General features: G+C 53.9%; 5 protein-coding genes across 5 annotated transcripts; 2 read left to right on the top strand and 3 right to left on the bottom strand.

Moving 5' to 3' along the window:
* Window positions 1-1,683: 1,683 nt before the first annotated feature.
* Window positions 1,684-2,790, top strand: EMWEY_00017930 (hypothetical protein, conserved; the record flags this gene model as incomplete). The annotated part of the gene is made up of 1 exon (XM_013479984.1): window positions 1,684-2,790. The coding sequence occupies one exon, from the start codon at window positions 1,684-1,686 to the stop codon at window positions 2,788-2,790; it is 1,107 nt and encodes a 368-aa protein (XP_013335438.1).
* Window positions 2,791-3,270: 480 nt separating this feature from the next.
* Window positions 3,271-4,536, bottom strand: EMWEY_00017920 (peptidyl-prolyl cis-trans isomerase H, putative; the record flags this gene model as incomplete). The annotated part of the gene is made up of 4 exons (XM_013479983.1): window positions 3,271-3,357; window positions 3,495-3,845; window positions 4,022-4,101; window positions 4,329-4,536. 4 exons carry the CDS (start codon window positions 4,534-4,536, stop codon window positions 3,271-3,273), a joined length of 726 nt encoding a protein of 241 aa, XP_013335437.1.
* A 2,127-nt stretch (window positions 4,537-6,663) lies between these two features.
* On the bottom strand, window positions 6,664-10,007 carry EMWEY_00017910 (hypothetical protein, conserved; the record flags this gene model as incomplete). The annotated part of the gene is made up of 3 exons (XM_013479982.1): window positions 6,664-7,028; window positions 7,286-8,856; window positions 9,142-10,007. 3 exons carry the CDS (start codon window positions 10,005-10,007, stop codon window positions 6,664-6,666), a joined length of 2,802 nt encoding a protein of 933 aa, XP_013335436.1.
* Window positions 10,008-10,767: 760 nt separating this feature from the next.
* Window positions 10,768-17,382, top strand: EMWEY_00017900 (hypothetical protein, conserved; the record flags this gene model as incomplete). Its single annotated transcript, XM_013479981.1, has 15 exons — window positions 10,768-10,789; window positions 11,116-11,425; window positions 11,692-11,783; window positions 11,948-12,315; window positions 12,711-12,806; window positions 13,009-13,169; window positions 13,513-13,589; window positions 13,676-13,854; window positions 14,063-14,152; window positions 14,581-14,669; window positions 14,864-15,110; window positions 15,229-15,507; window positions 15,668-16,015; window positions 16,212-16,354; window positions 16,473-17,382. 15 exons carry the CDS (start codon window positions 10,768-10,770, stop codon window positions 17,380-17,382), a joined length of 3,411 nt encoding a protein of 1,136 aa, XP_013335435.1.
* Window positions 17,383-18,054: 672 nt separating this feature from the next.
* EMWEY_00017890 (hypothetical protein, conserved) lies at window positions 18,055-19,307 on the bottom strand (the record flags this gene model as incomplete). Its single annotated transcript, XM_013479980.1, has 2 exons — window positions 18,055-18,885; window positions 19,239-19,307. The coding sequence occupies 2 exons, from the start codon at window positions 19,305-19,307 to the stop codon at window positions 18,055-18,057; spliced, it is 900 nt and encodes a 299-aa protein (XP_013335434.1).
* Between the last annotated feature and the right edge of the window lie 411 nt (window positions 19,308-19,718).

Raw genomic sequence — 19,718 nt, 5'->3', positions numbered from 1 at the left:
GTGGACATTCCTTGCAGAGACCGGGAATCTGAGGTTTCATTACTTGTAAACTATGGGGAAGGCAAACTCACAGATATTATTCACATTGCCATCATTGCATGCGACAAAAGGGAACACGGGTTTGAAGAAAGCAAGGTTGCAGCTGCAGCAGCCACCGCAGCACCCGCGCGCAGATGCGTAGTGGTGCCTTGCATCAGGGGTTGCAGCAGCAACCAAGTCCTTACGGCAGCTTTTACCCCATTCCCCTGTATCACCCTATCCTCTGTGGCGCTGTGTACAGGACGCCCTGACTTTGGAAGAAATATATTAAAATCCATTTGACAATTTCCTAGGAAACAGGGGGGCACAGACAAGAGCGAGAGAACACTTGCTTGTGAACATACACTCCCAGACAAATTGTGCTTTCGAAAAAGGGAATATGGTATAAGCAGACAACCATTCATGTAACTCTAGTCAAAACACAGAAGCCAGCCGTTGGGGTCAATCAGCAAAGAAGATGAATGCTGCGCATCAAATGAAGTGAACATGTGAAAGCATTGCCATTTGCAGCAAACGAGTGTGCTCAGAGTGGCAAGAAAACAATAAGACATATAGAACATACCACAGTAAATAAAAGGACAATTACCTACATCAATTGCTGAACGAAGGTAAAAAAAAACATAGTAAAAACAGCCGGCCCGTAAGACAACCTGGAGTTTAAATGGTTTTTACAGGTACACGCTTAATATGCTCATTGAGACGAAGCCAACCTCCATAGGGCCGGACTTAAGCACAGGCCCTTCCAGCTCAAGCGTGACAATCCAGTGTACGCCACAACTACAGCAAAGCCGATGCCTGGGAGCTCCTTGCTTGCCTCTTCGGCAGTATTCTCGGAGCCAGCTTGTTAGTACCAACGAGCACTGCCTTTCCCCCCAAACACAACCTCAATACTCCTTCCTCATCGTTAGCAGCAGAATCGTCGGCTACACTTCTTGGGTTGATGAGCCAGTCGAGCACGAGTAAATGGGAGTTAAACGGGACGGTAATGCCCTTTCACATCGAACCAAAAGACCCAATTTTTCATTTCAAAGCTGTTAGGAATTTAATGAAACCCTTCGAAAATTTATTAGGGAATCACCCGTTGTAGAACATGAGGCTTTCTTTTTTTTTTTCTAGACTCGAAACAGCGAGAAAGTGTCGAGAAGCACAAATAGCAGGGTGGGCGGGCTTATGTAATATTTCCTGCCTATTCTCCAGCTACTGCAGGAGCATAGGCATGCTATCAAGATACTTTAGTTATTAAATGTGCATGCAATACGTTTTCTTGATATTTTGGCTTCGTTTGGCTTCTTTTACGTAACGGCAGCTACTGCTCGCGCTGGGCGCTGCCGCGCGTGCACGTTGACTGCTACTGGAGAGTCACTGCTGCCGGTGGCCACTTAAGCTCGGGTAGCTCTTGGTCAAAACACACGTGCAAAACTAAATTGTTTAATTTACAGTCGGTTACTACTGTTTTCTGGATTAAATTGAAGGAGTACAATAGCAGACACCTCTGCCTTCCTGCTGTTCGGGGGGGATGCCTCGGGAGCCCCAGAAAGCCTTATGCAGTTTTGCACTGATACTTCTTTAGTTTCGAGAAACTAAGTGCCAAAAAAGCAAAAAATATACACAAGGTTTAGAACATTTTCCATTCAACGCCGCCCCATGGCAGCGACAGCTGTACCCCGCTCCCGGCTTAGCCTGGCTAGCGACCTGGTAGACGCTGCCGGAGGCGCAAGTCCACCTCCGTTGTTGCCTACAGAGGTGCCACCCGCTTCGGAAGAAGAAGCAACGGCAGGAGCATCCGAGGGAAGCAGCCTATCAGCTTCAACGGGAACACTGGCAGCAGCAACAGCAGCAGTTCCAGCAGAAGATGCACCACTGGCAGCCCAACGGAGGCTCAGCGCTACTGAGTCGGCGTTGGCTGCTTCCAGGCGCCCTCTTTTCTTAACCTATTCTCTCATCTGTGCTACAGATGCTTCAGCACTGCTGCACCAGAAGGACCGTGTGCGGCTCGCCAGACAACTGGACGAGCTCTTACAGCTCCACCAGTTCGTCGTGCTTCTGCGGCAACCCTCAAGAAGGGCCTCTCTTATAGGCCCCTTTAGCTGCAGCAGCAGCAGCAGCAACAGCATCACCACAGATTTGGCCATTCAACTGGATCCAGCGGAAGACAGTGCTGTGAAGGATACGCCGGCCTTCAGCTGCAGCAGCAATAACAGCTGTAACAACAGGAAGAGCAGCAGCACATCTTTGATTGGCACAGAAAGAGCGTTCCCAGTAGAGGAATGCAAAGGGGAGGAGGCTGCTGAGGCCAGCCGCGTATCTGTTTGTGGCGTCCCGCCTGCTGCTGCCGCTGCTGCTCCCAGTATCCCCTACGAACCCACCACGCTAGGGCAGCACCAGCAGCAGCAACTGCAGCATATGCAGGAGGAGGCAGTAGCCGCAGCTCATTTGATTGCGGTGGAATATTTTGTTGCTGCCGTCACTTTCTGCAAACGCACCGGTTTTACGCCTCGCGCCGTCTCGGCTTTCTTGGCGCTTCTGCTTGGGATGTACAGGCAATCTGTGCAGCAGCAGCTGTCTCCAGCTGCTGCGTTTGAGGCATTTAAGGCCTTGCTGCTGCAGCACGCGGTGCACAGACCGCCCTGTGCCACTGCTGTTTTCGCCCCCCAACATCTACTCCCAGCTTCTGAGTTCTTTATGCTGCACTTCGTCCGCTTGCTGCCTCACATGCAGCAGCTGCATACCCCACAGCTTCCGCAGCAATAGCTTCTACAATTGACGCAGCTGCTCAGTGCTGTGCAGCCTCGCTGTTATACACGCACAAGACTGCATACGCCAACAGCAGCAGCAACAGGAGCAACAATACGAAGTGTTCTTTCCGTGGTAGACAAGTCAATGGGAAGAGAGTAAAGTTGGCGATGAAGTTTTCTGTGTTTCATCTCCTCCCAAAAGTGCTACGCAGCACATAATGATATACACAGTATATATGCTGTGCTATTTACCATGTACCTAGTACATGAAAGTGTATATATATATATATATATATATATATATATATATATATATACAGCGCATTGGCAGCTGAAGCCACTAGTGTAGTGGTCCACAGAACCCCACAACGCGCGCGGCAGCGATTCCGCTGCTGCAGATTCTTTCCCCACTTATTTATGCTGCAGCTGTTGCAGCAGTAATTGTTGCTGCTATCGAAGAGCAGCAGCAGCCGATCGTGTTTGCCTGCGAGCTTGACTACAGTTCGCCGCACTCGGTGATAGTAATATCAACCCGCGGCTTGCCTTGCGCGTCCGTAGAGACGTGCTCAATCTTTCGTAACACCTGCAGCATCATAAGCAGAAACCGCAACCGATGATGCATACATAATTCTCAGGCAGACCTTAAAAAAGTTGGCGCGCGTGCACCTAACACCAGCAGCAGCAACAACAACGGCAGGAGCAGCGGCAGCAGCAGCGGACCTGGTACGAATCTCTGCCAATAACCTGGCCGAAGACGTCGTTGCGGCCATCGAGCCACAGACAAGGACCGCAGGTGATGAAGAACTGACAGCCGTTAGTGCCACTCCTTTGTTGCTGTTGCGGCTGCTGCTGCTGCTGTTTGCTGCTGGCGGCAGCACTGTTCGCCATGCACACAAGGCCAGCCCGGAAGTGCGGCACACAGCCCGCAGCAATTGCCTTAGCCGCTGCTGCAGTTGCCGCAGCACCGCTTAAGCCTTGAACGGCCTCCGTCATGGCAGGGGACTCTAGTGGAAAGCTACTGCCGTATATACTCAAACTTCCGCTCCCATCTCCCTTAACAAAGTCGCCTCCCTGTAGCACCAGCAGCAGAAGCTAATGCGAGAAGGAGTTTGTCGGCAGACACAGAGCAACCCTCATGCATACGGGCAACAACAGCAACGGCCGAAGAAGCAAAAAGAGCCAGCGATGCCACACCACGAACAACAACAATAGTCAAACCAGCAGCAGCAGCAATAGCAGCAACGCACGTGGACCATAAATCCTTTGAGGACTCTATGAAAATGGACGTTTTTGTACCCGACGGGGACAGAGTTCATCTTGAATTCGCCTGCACCAACAACTCTCAACCCACAATCCTTAACCCTGCACGTGCCATCTTGACTATTGCAAAAACCTCGATCACTACAGTGGCATCAAAGCACCAGCAACAGCATTATCGACAAGTAGTAGGAGGAAATGCAGCAGCAGCACTTGCCACAGCTCCATAAGATGTGCCGGTACACAAACGTCGCATGAGCAGCTGTAGCAGCAAGAGAAGCAGCAGCAGCAGCAGACCTGTGCAAAATTGTCTGAAGTTTTCTGCGCATTTTGGCATAAGATGCTTGAACAGCTCGATTTTGATGCGTCCCATCGCATGGGAGCCGACAGCCACATCAATGAAGACGACAGGGTTCGAAGGGTCTGTGAGGGGCCTCGTTCCTCCCGCCAATGCCTCGACGTACGAGAATCCGGGGACCCCCACTTCGATGCTTTCTTCTGCCATTTTGCTTATTTTCCAAATCGGAACTTGAAATCCTTCCTATTTGCCCCTTCGCAGTGTTGTCAGGAACGCCCTTCTGAAACACGCTCGCCCCTCCTACAGTCCCTTGGCCCAAACCCATAAACTAAAAAGAGGGATTTGAAAGCCCCTCTTGCAGCGAAAGACCCGCGTTTGTCTGCGCGTGTGTCTTTGTTGTGTGGCCTTGGGGTGCTAGCAACCCCTTGGCGACCCCTCCACGCCCTCCCAGCGTCCAGCGGGTATACGCGGCTCAACCCCACGCCAAAAGCAAGACGAAGGGTATGGATAGACAGGAAGGAAGAAAACAGCCATCTACAGAGAATCAGCAAAGACTAGAAGGAAGTGAGCTTCGAAGGCAGAAGGGAGGAAGGACGGTGAAGAAAACACAGAGGAGACGAATCGAAGGATGGAGGTGAAAGTAAAAACACAATATAATTAGATCTCCTAGACAAGTCTAAACTGCTTAGAGTGTGCAAAAAGCTGTACAGGGACGCATGCAGCCGCAGCAGCAGAGCAACATGGGGCTGGGGCCCAGAAAATAAGGATAAGCCCAACAAACCATTGCGGGAGTCTTTGAAAGGACGAAAACTGACTATTCATCATTAACAGTATGTTGTTGTAATTTCTGTGTATAAATGTATAGGGCTGCATCTGCTTTGCAAGCTTCTACTGCACAAGTGCTGCCGGCGGCCCAGAGGTGGCTCTCAAGGCATATTTGTCTGGTGCTTGTTCCTAGCTGGAAGACATGCGAAACTTCATCTGCCACACTTTTGTACTCTGATATCTCACCAGAATGAACAAACAATTATTTACTGCCAATCATAGTTGACCGGTTGTTGTTGACTGTGGCAAAGGTGGAGGATGGTAGCCGGACGAACCCAAAATCCAAAAGTATGACCCCCCTGCAACAAGAAGATTCTCGACCTTACCTGCAGAACGGTGCAAGTGCTGCCTATAACATTTCCACCACAGCAGCTAGTAGCCTGCCCCCCCGGCTCCAGGCGTACTGTGCATAGAGGCACACGCTCATGAGCCGGATATGGTGCGAATAGGAGGTAGACTCTGCCGTAAATTGCAACACACCTTTGAGCAGCTACTCTTGGGAAGAGGGTCCCCCCGAAGCATGATAAACCTAGCCCATCTTCCAATTCTCGCACCACTAAGACAATTGTTACTAACCTCTGCCTCAACGCTCATTATCCGACCTATGGAAATGTAAGTAGAATTACACGTGCAAACAACTCTACAGAGAGGATGTAGAGACAAAGGTATCTGAATGCTGCTAGCAGCGCAGAAACAGATACGTTTGTTACTTGATCCACTTCTGTGTATATACGTGGCGGCTCCAGCTAAAGAGCTGTACATGGTGAATGCAGATGGGCCTCTTAAATAGGCAGATGTTCCATTTGCTTCACCCAACATCAAAAAATACAAATGTACCTGTTGCTTCCGGCATCGAGGGTGCAAGCATATCCCAAACCCCTCTGCGGTCTGTGCGCGCCGGACCTGCCGCTTCTTCGTTGTGAGGCAAAGGTGGCAGGGCCTAGGAGCCCAGGGGCCCCATTTTGGGTCCCCAGTGGGAACCTAAATTGGGCCGCTGAAATATTACAAGAAGGCTTGATCCTGGTCTTGTCTCGCTGTGCGGCCCGAAAAACCCCCGCCGTGGAGGAAACCGCGCAAAGCTTTTTCTCCTAAGAGTCTGCACCTTTAAGCCCTTAGAGCCTGCGTCAGAACCCTCTCCTCGTGAACCCCGTTCACATTGTGAAGTGCCCTGTATTCTATAGGCAGCATCGAATGGTGCCTGCAGCAGCTCGGAGAGACTTGACCCAGCTGTAGCTCAAGGTCTCCAACGGGATGAGGTGTGGGTACGAAGGCATGGGGGCTCCATTCTTCTGTTATTTTCCGTCCAAGCAGTGGCAAATAAACATCAGATAGGGAGACATCCACGGACAAGCAGCTCTGCGTCTCGCGCCACCCTGGTGCTACTTCAGCGGCCTAGAGTAACACGGATCCTTGAGCACCAAAGAGGAGCGCGAAGGGGGGCACTTAGTCTGCGTTTGCCTCATCGTAGATTTCTTTTCAGCGAATGCCCTACAATCAAGGATTATCCCCTCAGTACAAATCTTCTACAAAGGAAAAAAGATAATCGTCCTGCCCCTCCCCGTCGCCAACAATTAAAGATAGAAATCCGCCCTCCTCTCCTACTTGCTCTTGCTGTTGCTGCTGTTCCTGCCATTCTTCGTAGTCCTGCTGCGTTTGCCGGCGTTCATTGGCTTCTGCATCTGCTGCAGCAGCAGCAGCAGCTGCTGCTGCAGCTTCTGCCGCTGCTGCTTCAGTGGACTCTTGCCCGGCTCGCAAGTACAGCACGGAGTGTATGCACACCCGAGGTGGCCCGTCCTGCTGCTGGCGCCTCTTTTTTCGACCGCCACCGTCTAGGGCCCTCAAAAAAGAACTGAAGGCAGACGCCAGCTTCTCCCCTGCAGCAGCAACAACGAACAGTACACTACATTGTGGGGTAGCAGTAACTACTTCGGCAAGACCAGGGGCAGGAACAACAGCAGCAGCTCCTCTAGATGCTGCTCCTTCTGCTACCTACAGGCACATAGACCCCGCGAACGACCACAGGGGCAGAGGAGGAGGAGTAGCAAGGTTGTTATCAACAACATTATCATCAGCACCACTACCAGCAACAGCAGCACCAGCTAAAGCGTCATAACCCGCGGAGGCAATTTACCAATTCCTTGGTCTCTGGCCGCGCTCTCTGAGTATGCGTCTGGCGGTAAGGTATGGCTCCGTAGAATCCCGTCTGCGTCGTTGCTATCGTCATCTGAAGTCTCGTCCTCCTGCGCCACCACTGCTGTAGCCGCAGCAGCAGCAAATGTCTCTGCTGCTCCAACCTCACCCAAGGGGTTCCCTACGAGGCAGCTGCAGCAGGTGCACACGGCGCATTCGTTGACCACCGGAGCAGCAGTAGTAAGTGCTGCTGCCACTGTAGCAGAGCGACATGACGCCGAGTCTTCGCACGATCCAACCAGACGCCCTTGCCGTTGTAACTCCTGCTGTACCCTGTTCGCAGTCACGCCATGCTTTTTCCTGCATGCATCAATAAAAGCTTTCATAGCACTGCTGTTGTTATTGCTGCTTCTGTTCCTGCTGCTGCTGAGCTGACGCTGCTGAAGTCCGCGCTCCCGTTCGACAGCCTGTAAGGTGGATGCAGTGAGAAACGACCCACTGCCGCCGTCGCTGCTGGTGCTGGTGCTTGAGCTGCTGTTTACTGAGACAATGCTGCTGCCCTGCTTATATTTGAAACTGTGGAGAAAGAAGCCCTGCTGCTGTAGGAAGGAAGTGAGGGGATGCAACGCAGCATAAGGGTTGTCTTCGAGCGCGAGCCCCCCATCGCACAAGATTTCGACGCTGCTGAGGGTTTGATGGAAGTCCGACAAAATCATCTGCAAGTTGAACAGCACCAAACCTTGCAAGTGGAACGCCTCCATTGCCTCGGGACTCGCACCTTCCAAGTCCAGCGCCTCCAGATCCGCTGCTTCGGCTGATGTTGCTCCTGCTGCTGCACTCGCTCGCAATTCGTCCCCGAGCTCCTCATCCGCCTCCCCTCCGCTGTCAGCGCCTGGCTGCTGCTGGTGCTGCTGGAGGTGAGCGCTAAGCAACAGAAAGCCGGGTACTCGAAGGAGCCGCAGTGGCGGTCTATTCCAAGGGGGAAGGTCTGAAAGGTAGGAATACGCAGCGAGGAAGAGCAGGTCGTGGGCTAACAGGCGGAAGGGGACTTCAATGCCCTGCAATCGTGGGTAAAGAGCTGAGTCTTCACAGACCTGCTGCAACAACTGCTGATCGTACAGCGGAAGAGCAAAACGCGGCAAACGCCGCAGCAGCAGCAACGCCGACTGCAGCAAAGGGTGCTGCTGAAGCCCGCTGGGCTTGCGGTAGTCTAGAAATAAGTCAAAGGTAGGTATTGCATTCGATGCAGCTCCCAACTCCAGCAAAGCCCGGGCCTCCAAACGGGGATCTTCGCGAAACCTTGTGGCTAGCGTTGCTGCCGTTGCAGCTTGCAACTGCTGCTGCTGCTCCAAAGGCAGGCCCATGTGCAGCGATGTCAACTGCTGCACAACGTACGGCGCAGCACCAGCCGCTGCCCCTCCAGCCAAACCTCTATTGCCGCTGCCGCTGCTGATGCTACTGCCAGACTGGCTCCAGACGCCAGATATGCCTGCTGCCAGCAGCTGATCCTCAAGGCCGCCGCGGGAAAACTCGATGTTCTCTCCGCCCGCTCCAATATTCTCGTTTGTGCTCCTACCGAGGCAGCAGCAAGAGCCGCAGTAACAACGACATCCTCGCAGTATCTGTGCCATTTGCGTGTCGTTGTACCTTCTGCTGGTATTGCTGCTGGTGGTGGTGGTGCTATTGGTACCGCTGGTACTACCACCACTACTACCGTCACTGACGGGGGAGTGGAGACGTGCGGGAGCCTCGAAAGCAGCACCAGCTGCTGCGGCGGCAGGATATTGGAGCCTTTGCAACGGGAGAGGAGGTGCATGCCTCCCCGAGCACGACCGGCAGCAGCAGCAACAGCAGCACCGTCTACCGCTGGCTCTACACCGACTGCGGGCGAAGGTTTGCTCCAAGTCATCGAAGGCTACGAGTCGCAACAAGGGGTTTTGTTTCTCAGAGCTCTCGATAGTTGCCGGCGCTGCTTCTCTAGCAGATATAGCTGCGGGTCCAGAGGCAAAGGGATGACCAGCTGCCGCTGAAGCCAAGACAGGCATTCTAGGCCCTCCTGTCGTGCTGCTGTTGCTGCTCCTGCTCCTGCTGCTTCTATCGCTACTTCCGCTCCTGACGACCCCGCTGCTGCTCCTTCTACTACCTCCAGCTTCTCTCCAAGTGACGCCAGGCCGTCGCACGGCCTGCGGAAGTTCCTGCTGCTCCACCTCCTCCTCGTGCTCCACGACTACGCGTTCCCGCTCCGCTTGTGAAACTCCCGACTGTTGACAGCTGTTGCTTCTGCTGCTGTTATTACTATCGTCGCCGTTGTTCTTGCTGCGTCTACTTCTGATCCTTGTGATGCTGCTCCTCATGTTGCTCCTATTGATGCCATTACAGTCGCCGCCATGTTGGCTATTGCTAAACGGAGGGGCAGCAAGAATCTTGTATTCGCCGCCATTGTTGTTTACACAACTGCTGCTGATGTTCCTGCTGTCGCGGCTGCAGTTACTGCTGTTGCGGTTACTGTTGCTGATGATGATGCTGTTACTGTTGCTAAAGTCACCGTTGCTGCTGATGCTTCTGCTCTTGCAACAGGTGCCAGTACCCTGACTTCCGGCGCTTCTGTTTCTGTTGTTGTTCGTAGTATCGTTTCTGGCACTGCCGCTGCTGTATAACATCAACGCCACCTCACCGTCTTCGCTGTTACTGCTGCTGTTTCTGCTGATGCTTGTGTCCCTCATCTCCGTGCTGACCAGCGTGCCCTCTGCGCTGGTCTGCAGCCAGACAAAAAAGGATGGCCTTTGAAAGCCCCTTCCTCCTCCTTCTCCCCCGCCCACATGCGGCTATGGCTGTTGAGTGCTGCTACTACTGCTGCTTGTGCTGCCGCTCCTGCTGCTGCTGGTGCACTCAGTCCACGGGGCAATTGATACAACCTCCACTCTCATGCTGCTGCTGTAAGTGCTTTTGCCCCAACTGCTTAACCGGCTGCTCCTTCAACTGCTCAGATGTTGCTGTTATGACGGATGTAGCCGAGTCGCCCGTTGGAAAGCAACGCCAACAATGAATCCACCAACGGTAGCAACCGCAAATGATGGTGTATGCTGCTAGAACCGAGGGCTGGGGGGATAGTAGCAGGGATGTACCGTGGCCAGAGCCATGCAAACAGTCCCGTGTCAGTCTCGATGCGAGACAGCTGCTGCTGGTTCTGCTCCGGGTGCTGCTGCGGTAGTCCCTTGGAGGGTGCGGCTCAAGCTACAGGAACGGAACCTCGTGCACCAGCTGGTTGCTTCTAGTCATAATATTCTCCTAGTATTCAGCCACGACACTGAAAAAGCATCCCTTGCTACGCTCATGCGTTAGCTAGCCGCCGATGACTGCTGCTGCTGCTGCCGCCCTTGCTCAACGGAAAGCCTCCTCCACAAAGCAATAACAACAACTTCTTGAGAGATAATAGGCGGCTAATGTTGGCAAAAACACATCGACAGTGGCTCAGGCTTAAACATGCCACAGCAGCGGCAGCAGGGTCAGCAACAGCAGCAGCTCCTGCTGCGCAGCAGCAGCTGCTAACACAGACCCCACTGTGTCGGCCCCGGTTGGGCGGAGCATCCATTCAAATGACCACCTCGTCGCCGTTTGGCAGTTTTTTTCACTTAGGGACTTTTTTCGAGGTGCTCTGCGAAATAGGAAGCTGAAGGTTTCTCCTTATTGGCGTAGACACCACCAACTACTACACCAGCAGCAGCAGCAAGGATTTTCGTTGCTGCACTCCGCTTCCCAGGACTCTCTAGTTGACAGCAGCTGCTTCCCTTCTCTACTGTCTCTCTATTAATGCCGTAAACCTCTGCGCAGGCTCAGGGACGGCCGACACCGGTGTAAGGGGCCCGGGAGCAACGGGACAACTGAAACGGCCTGCAGGAGGGCAAGCATCAGCAGCGGCTCTTCAGGAGCTGCAGAAAGGACCTTCCCAGTGTCCGTTGGCGTCAGAAACTTTAGGTGCAGTTGCAGCTGGTGCACTTACGGCTGCTGCAGCTGCTGCAGCTGCTGCAGCTGCTACTGCTTCAACTGCTGTTCGCTCGTTGGGCGGAGATGCGATGAGGCGCCTTCCTTCGTGCGTGCCTCTTCCAGGGCAGCTCATTGGGCCCCTTGAGGCTTACTGTGGGTATGCCGCCTCCTGCTTCGGGGTGCTCTTGTCTGCCGCCGCTGCTGCCGTTTCAGCAAGCCCCTGGACTTATGCTGAACGGGCGCTCCCACTTATGCACTTTGCGCGAGCTACTGCTCGTGTTGCTTCCAACGGGCCCTGACTGACACCACCAAGGCGCGTGTAGAACGTAGATGCCTTCGGGTGTCTGTGTGTCCCCCTGAGCCTCCATTTCGGTTATAATTATATATTCTTATTGTGCTGATCCTGTTTTTGTGCGCACTCAGCGAGCAGTTTGGCTGGCTGCAGTGCTCTGAGATTGCTCACACATTCGCAGAGCTGCAGCGCCTGAGAGACTCCGTCGTTGCTGTCCTCACTCGTAAGCTTCAACAATAGTATCAGGAGCATCGGTACAACTAGCCGCCCTGGCAGCACGTTACGATCAAAGCCTTAGTGTAGCAGCATCCTGCATTGCCTTCGCGAAAGGGGAGCACTGTCTGATACTTCTGATTTGCTGCTGTTGCGGCTACTGTTGCTATTCAGCAAGGAGTGCATCCGAAGAGGCAGTAACTCGTCTGACAGAATACGGTGGTCTCCTGCGTGCTGTCTCCTCCCGTTTATCTGGCAGTCCTTGTGGACCACCCGCCAACTCCGTTTTGCGGCTGCAGCTGCCTTGGTTGTGCTCTTTCTTCTACCCCAGCAGCACTAGTAGTACTAGTAGTAATAATGGTAGTAGTAGCTTGTGGGGCGGAAGAGGGGCCAGTCAGGCAGGGGTGCGCAGTGTTTGTACACTGGAAGAGGAGATTTGCTGTTGCATCTGTGCTCTGGGGGCATTGCAACACAACAAGGCGGTGCTGCTGCAGCGGTCGGAGGGCGGCCAGTACAAGGAGGCTGTGCGCTGCTTTTCTCAGGTACGCGTTTGTTTGTGCATTCCTGAGCTGCGCCTCTTGTTCATTTCCCTCTTCCGTCGATTTATTCTCGAGTGCTGCCTGTCGGTTTGGATGGCTGTTTTGTTTTCTCCGCGTACCCTGTGTTTACTCATGAATTGTGTCTCTATTTCTATCTCTTTCACTCTCCCCGTACCGGTTCCCTTGCTTGTCTTTTGCGCTCTTTCTCGTCGGTAGTTTGCCTCCCTCCTCGACGTTTCTCGTGTTCGTTATAGTCTCCCTCTACCTGCTTTTTGCCCACTTCTTTGTCTGTCTCTTTGTTGCCTTGACGTTTGTCTGTATTGGTCGGGCTCCGCGTCTAACTGTCTTTCGCGCATGCCTTATATTCTGTCTACTTGACTGTTGCTGCTGCCGCTCAGGCCGCCTCCCTCTTCAGACTCGCGGAGGCCCTGTCCCCTCCTGGCCAACCGCTCCACTCAGACGCAAAAGCGTCTGCTGCATTCTCCCTCGCACACGTAAGTATAGGCATTGTGACATCACAACCAGAAGCTATGTGTACGCATCGTTTTTAAGCAACCACGACGAAACCAGCAAGAGCAATAGCGGCCGCAATTGCAGCGGCAGTGGAAGACCCGAAAGCAAGCGAAGCCTCGGAGATGGCCATGCAGTGCCTCTCCTAGCCTTTAACTGCTGTTGTTATTGACGCATTTTGCACAGGCGCAGTCAGTTTGTTATGAAGTTGCCTCGAGAGAAAGCATGAGCCTTTCTTTTCGCTCCAAGCTGGCGGCTCACGCCTCTACTCTGTTTGCCGCTGCCGCTGAGGGGCTGCAGGAAGTGCAGCAAAAACTCCCCGCGGAGTCCTCTCTCATTCCAAGTTTGTCAAGCTTAGTGGAGCAACAGGAGCAGGCGCTTATTTTGCTCTAGCTCGAATGCAGCTGTTGGGTCGTTCACACTGGGGCTCCGGCCATTTATTGTTGCATTGCTGCTACGGCTGTTTTTGTTGCTGCAGCATTGCAGCGCAGCAGCAAGGCGACGGAGGCTGTTGCGCTGGAGGGCTGGTGCAGGCAAGCCTTGGGTGGTACCGCTGTTGCCGTTGCTGACGCCATAGACAAGCAATGACGAGCAACGACCCACGCAGCAAGATACGTATCTGGCAGATGCACATTTACTGCGGTTGCAGGTGTTGCTGCGGTTTCTCCTGTGTTGTTGCTGGCGATACAGGTCCCAGGAGCTGTGTTTCTTAGCCATTGCGCATCTACAGCTCGCGTTGGAGCAGAAGCACTTTGCGGAGACCGAAGGTAGGCAGTGCTTGTTTTCTCTATGTTTGCCGCTGTTGCAACACCTGCTACGGGTGTTCATGTTGCTGGTGCTGGTGCCGCTGCAGGAGAAGGTTTTGGTCTTCTTGTTGCCCGCACTATGCTGGCAGAGGAGTTTGTGTCCAAGGCAGAAGCGGCAGCAGGAGCAGCTGCTGCAAGGACCCCAGAGGCTCCACGGCTGCAGACGTCAAAGCTTCGCGCTGCCGTTGATGCGCTCCTTACGACGGCGAAGAGAGACAACCAGCTGGTGCGCACTGCTGCTTTTAACTGCTTCGTTCTGGCTGCTGCTGGTGCCCCCTTTGGTGCTGTTGCTGTGCTTTGCTGCTGCTGCGCTGTGCTGCTGCTGTAGTGGGGAACGTGCAGCAGTGCCGGTTTCTCTATCCAGATGGAGCAGCAGCATCCGCGATGGCTGCATGACAAGCGTTTTCATTGACTCCTGCTGCTGCATTCTTCAGGTGTACATGGAACCGGTACCCCCAGTTTCTTCACTTCCCGCCCTGGAAGAGAGCTCGGGTCTGCGAGGGACAGTCCAGGTTTCTCTACAGGTGAAAACATCAGGAAGATGCTGCTGCTGCTGCTGCTTGTGCATAGAGACTCGATGCTATCCTGAGGATCGGGACTCATGCGCTGCATTCAAAACTCTGCCACAGCTGCTGCTGCTACTTCGGCTGTTGCTCCTGTAACTGTTGTAGCAGCATATGCTGCTTCTGCTGCATTTGGCTCGAACACTTGTGGCTGATGCGTACTACCCTTCTCCCTTACAAGGGTATAAAGCACCTCCGGCACTTGCATTGGCTGCAAACGCCACAATAGATTGGTCGATGCTATCTGCGACTTGTGCGTGTAGCGTATGTGGGTCTTGTCATCTTTTAATGAGGTGTACTGAGATTCAAAGGAGGTGTATTGGGTTTACATACAGTGACGATCTTATCAAGTCGCTACTTCGGGTGTTGTTGTTGCTGCTGCACAGCAGGTGCTGCCTCCAAACCGCCGCGTAGAGCAGCAGCTCAGCGCGTTGCTGCCAGCTGGTGTCCGTGCATTGGCAGACGAATATGAGGCGTTGTACGTACACCCCAGCATGCCTTTGTGGTGTATGGCTCTGCAATTTCTATCTTTGCTGCTGCTGCGGGTCTCATGCTGCTTGGTCCCGCTGAGGTCTCGCGTGGTGTTGGTGCCTCCTGCATGCAAGCTGCCCTCACCATTGCTCTGTGCCTTTACGGCAACAGCGGCAGCACGTTCTGCGGGGTCCTGTGCAGGTTTCAGTCTACGACAGCCCAAGTGAACACGGAGACCAATTGTCTGCTTTCTCAAGTCGCTGCATTTCTACAAAAGGAGCAGCTGCCGAGTGCGCTGCGGAGCAGATTGGCTGACCGGCAACAGCAGCCTCAGGGATACGGCGCATGCAAGGAGAGACAGGAGCAGATCCATCCAGCATCTAGCAACGGAACCGCTAGTTTTGATTTTCACTTTGAATTCTCTACTGCGTGCAGTCATGAGCTACTGGTAATTTACTTAGCGGCTGTTGCTGCCGCTGCTGTCGCTGAGTTGCAATTGCATTGAAGCCAGCGCTCTCCTGTTTGTTCCCCATTATCTGCTGGTGCTGCTATTGTTCATGCTGCAGTCTGTTCAGTCGCTGGGAGGGGCGCAACGGCTGCGGCAGCAGCAGAAAATGTTGGAGCATCTGTCGGCAGATGCTGCAGGACAGCTGAATACAGTGCAGCACCAACTTCAGAGCCAGCTAGAACTGCTGCTGCAACAGCGCGAGCAGCAACAGCAGCAACATCCAGACGCCAGTGGAGAGTGCACATCGCAGCAGCGGCAACAGCAAAAGCTGCTGGCACTTGAGGGCAACACCCAGGAGTTGATCGAGTGTGCACGCATGTACACATCGAAGTTATTGGTGAGCCACTGCTGCTGTGAAGGTGTTGACGTCGCTGCAGCAGCTGTCGTTTCTGGGATCCATGTAACTGCAGCAGCGGAAGAAGCAAGAGCACAAGAGCGGTCTTCTATTTAGTGTTTGTGTGCGTATTTGTTTTGGTATGTGTGGATACTGCCCACAGCAAGCGCAGCAGGCGAACGAATTGATAGGTACAAAAACACTTAGGGCTCTCGGTCCGCTGCAGCTGCCCTGTAGTGTGTACACATCTACGGGAGGAGCAAACACAGCTGCGGCTGCTACATCGGAAGCCCTATCTGTTGCAACGCCCACACTGGAGCAGCTGCTGTGCCTGCCAAAGGAAGGCGCTGAGGGGCTCCTCCAGAAGCTGTTGCTGCAACTGCAGCTCAGAGAGGAGGACAGCAAGCAGCAGCACCTTCTGCAGCGGCACCTCGATGCAGCACATTCAGCCCTAGTTGAACTGGAGGCTCAGATTTACATTTTGCAGGAGGAGCAACACAAGCTTTGCCAGGTACTCCGTGCTTTGGTGTCGGTGTTTCTGCTTGTGTGCTGTACTAGCTGTTGTTGCTGGCATTGGTTTGCTGTTGCTGCTGCCGGTGCTGGATGGTGTTGCTGCTGCTCCGTTACTGTTAAGCCTCCATCAGCAGCTGCTCTTGCTGCCGTCCTGCCATTTAGGAAGGGTCACGGTGGGTTTTTGACTGCTGCAGTCTGAGGATTTGCTCCCAGAACATATTCTGCAGCAACTTCGGCAAGCAGCAGCGGCGACTTGCAACCCAACAGCAAGTGTATGTACTGCAGCAGCTTCCGCCAGCCTTCGGGACTCAGCGAAAAGAACCAGAGATACGATGAAGTACGTCGAACCTTAGAACGTTGGCGCTGTTGCTGCAAGGCGAACACACCAGGAAATGCTGCTAACTGTGCTGAGGATATAGGAAGGAATATTCCTTTGCTTCTGTTGCTGCTCTTAGGGGAGTTGCGCGTCAGTTGGAGACGGCGCAGCAGCGTTGGCGTGAGTTGCTTGCTGCGGAGTCGGCGAAGGAGCAGTTGGAGCAACAGCAGCACCAGCAGCGCGCTGCAGAGCTGCAGCAAGTGGTACAGCACCAAGCTTCCTCCCTCCGTAAGTCCTTTGACGAGCAACAGCAGGGCCTCGCCTTCTACTCGCGCCTGCAGGGCTTTCTGCAGCAGCTGCAGCAGCATCAGCAGCAAGTTCTCACGGATATCCATGAGTGCATCCGCTCTCTCCACCAGCAGCAGCAAGAAGAGCAACAGGTGCTGCACAAGATGGAGCCTCAGCACCAACACAGCTATCAGCTCAGCCCTTGTCACGTCCCCTCGTGGCCTACTGTGCGCTCTCTAAACACCAGGAGCGGTCACAGCAGCGCCGGCAGCACCAGCAACAGCTACGCCAGCAACCCACCAACAGGTGCGCACTGGCGGCGGTGCAGCAGCGGACCACTCGTGCTTCCTGGAAGCAAGCCGAGGCGACTGAGCTGCAGTACTCACAGCAGGCAAAAGCAGCACCAGCACGCTGCTGCCTCTCCATTAGGGCGTCAGCCGTCCTTTCCGAGTCCCGACAGCAACAACAGCCGCAGTGGCAGCAGAGCCCGTGTAACGGCAGGAGTAGAGAACAACAGCAGCTTAAGCGGCACTACAGGCGCGTCGTTTGCTCTGGCGCATTCACCACTCAGGCCCCGTAGCAGCAGAAACAGCACGCCGCCGACGGGCAGTAGCCCAGTGGCAGGAGCAGCAGCAGACCCGTGCAGCGGCCGCCCAGTTGACCCCCCTCTGGACATAGGGACGGTCTTCGGGGCAACCGAAAGTCCAGGGGGTTGTACACCCAGTGCGGCAGCAGTAGAGCCAGAAGCACGCAGCAACTGAATGATATTTTGAGCTGCTTCAGGTGGCGTCTCAGCGACATAATCATTTCTTGTCAACGGCCTACAACACCTTCATGGCTCAGCAGTAGCCTACGCGGCGATGCAAGCACGCATCTGCTGTTGACACTGCAGCTACAGCACTGCTATTAGCACTTTATTTTTCGCAAGGACTCCCAGACTTTCATAAGTAAAATTAAATACATATCATGTTTACGAATATAGATGCACCGTCTAGGCAGGAAACCCAAAGAGAAGCGGTGATCACAGCAGCAGCAGCATCAGCACCTGCCGGGACTCGCCAGGTCCTAGGGGCTGACGGGCTGCTGTTGCAAGCTAGTGGAATGGCATAGTTGCCACGGCTACTGCTTCTCGTGCTGCTGCTGCTGCTGCCTACCACCTCACGGCCCCAGGTACACGAAACAACACACGGCTGCCTTCGCTGCGCATTTGCACGGCGCTGCCAGCGCCTCTAAAGTGCTGGGGAGCATGGAGCCCTTCGTCGCCCACCTGGGTAAACCGTAGCTGCCACAAAGCCCCAAGGAATGTTCGCTCCCGTGGGCGTACCCGAAGACTTATTCCCTGGTGCACTAGCTGGGTCACGAAGATGCCCTCTTACACGTCCTGGGTTGCTGCTCTGCCCTCATTCCACCCGCTCATGCAAAAATGTACAGCTTCATGCCTCTGTTGCTGCAAGCGTTGTCCAAGGGGGCCTGCATTCATATTTCCTCCTCACGAGCTCGGCGTCGAGTGCAGCGCTTACTCCTGAGAGGCCCCTAAACGAGACGAATTTCTGAACGTCGAAGGTGAATGTTACAGGCCCTGAAACCGAGCCCTCGGAGTCGCTTAGATTGCTGGTGCTGTTTCCCTGCTGCTGTTGGTGGTCGTCGCACTTGGTGGAAGGGGAAGTGCTAACGGAACTGTCTGGTTGGGGTTCTACAGGGCTCTTGCGCGTCTGCTGTTTCTTGGCTTGTTGCTGTTGAGGTTTGTTGTTGATCAGCTGCACTGCTGTTGCCAAGTCAGGATCTTCATCAAATGAGGGTACGGGCGCCACTCGGGGTCTGCGGAGAGACGCACCTCCTTCTAGGGACCGCAGCACGCGAACAGAAACCCAGGGTTTGTTTTCTCCTTCCTTCGAAGGCGGCGTCTCCTGAGAATGGGACACGTCGGGAGTCGCATCTAGCTGTGGGTCTAAACCTTGCTCAAGCTGTTGTTGTATCAATAACTCTCGGGCCTCCTGCTCCCGCAGCTCTTGAAGCCCCCTGCGCTGTTCCTCCTCCAGTCGTTTCATGGTGCTCCAGCTCTTGTCTTTCTTACTCTCGATTTCGTAAGCCCCAACGGCACTGACCCGGAGCGACCGCCCCAGAGTGCCATCAGCTGTTGCCCCTCCTGCCACAGGGCTCGCCGAGGCAGCTGCCCAGGCACCTGTGTCCTGTTGCAGCTCCAAACTCCATTCTGCGTTGTCTTCAGCTATCGGCTCCTCCTCCTTCTCAGTCAGTTGCGTAAGCTGCACGCAGGCACAACACACGAAGAAGCGGCTAAAAAGGCAACTTAAACGCCTGAGCTCCTTCCAAACGCACCAAATGGAACACTAAGACAGTGACAGAGCACCGACCTTTCTAATGCTGGGGAACAAGGGCAGGGAACGCCCAGATTCACGAGAAACAGGGACAAGTGATTAATAGAAGTAGGAAATGCAACTTAAAAATGCGCCAAAACAAATAAACGACCCATGGATGGCACGTGGGAATTACATCGATTAGATCGTTTCCTGCTGGCAAATTGCCTTCCTCTGGAGCACGCCAGGGGAAGGGCATCTCAGCCGGATACCGAGTTTCAGTGAACTAGAGCTACTCTTACATCTGGAGGAGCAGTGGCCTTCGTTACTTTCTTCTTTTTCTTCTCGAAGAAGGCGCTTAACTTGCTCATTTCGGCCGTCTAGTAACAACAAGTAAACAGTGCGACACGATCAAGCAGAAAGAAACAGACGACCCTCGGGGAAACAGATTTCCACAAGAAAAGGAATTTACGTCTCTTCCCCAGATTAGAAGGCATAATACTGTCTATATGAATTGTATGCATCAGCGGACTAGGCATTTCCGAATACGCCGGCAAGGGGCTGCGGCCAGCAGCCGCTGAAAATGCTGGCCACACCCGGCTACACTGAACGCTGGTAAAAACTAGACATCTAACGACGAAGTTGCATTTTTCTCCTTTTATTTAGTAGATGTAAATGCATTGTCGGCTGCCAACTGTGAGAGACAAAGCCTCCTCTACCGCAGTAATGGCACAATATACTCAATGCGTCAGGCAGCGACGCTGCGGGAGAGCCCAGGGCGA

This window comes from Eimeria maxima, genomic scaffold, assembly GCF_000499605.1.
Source record: "Eimeria maxima Weybridge genomic scaffold, Emw_scaff150, whole genome shotgun sequence".
In the NCBI taxonomy this organism is placed as follows: Eukaryota; Apicomplexa; class Conoidasida; order Eucoccidiorida; family Eimeriidae; genus Eimeria; species Eimeria maxima.
This window is presented reverse-complemented; position numbering and strand designations above follow the sequence as displayed.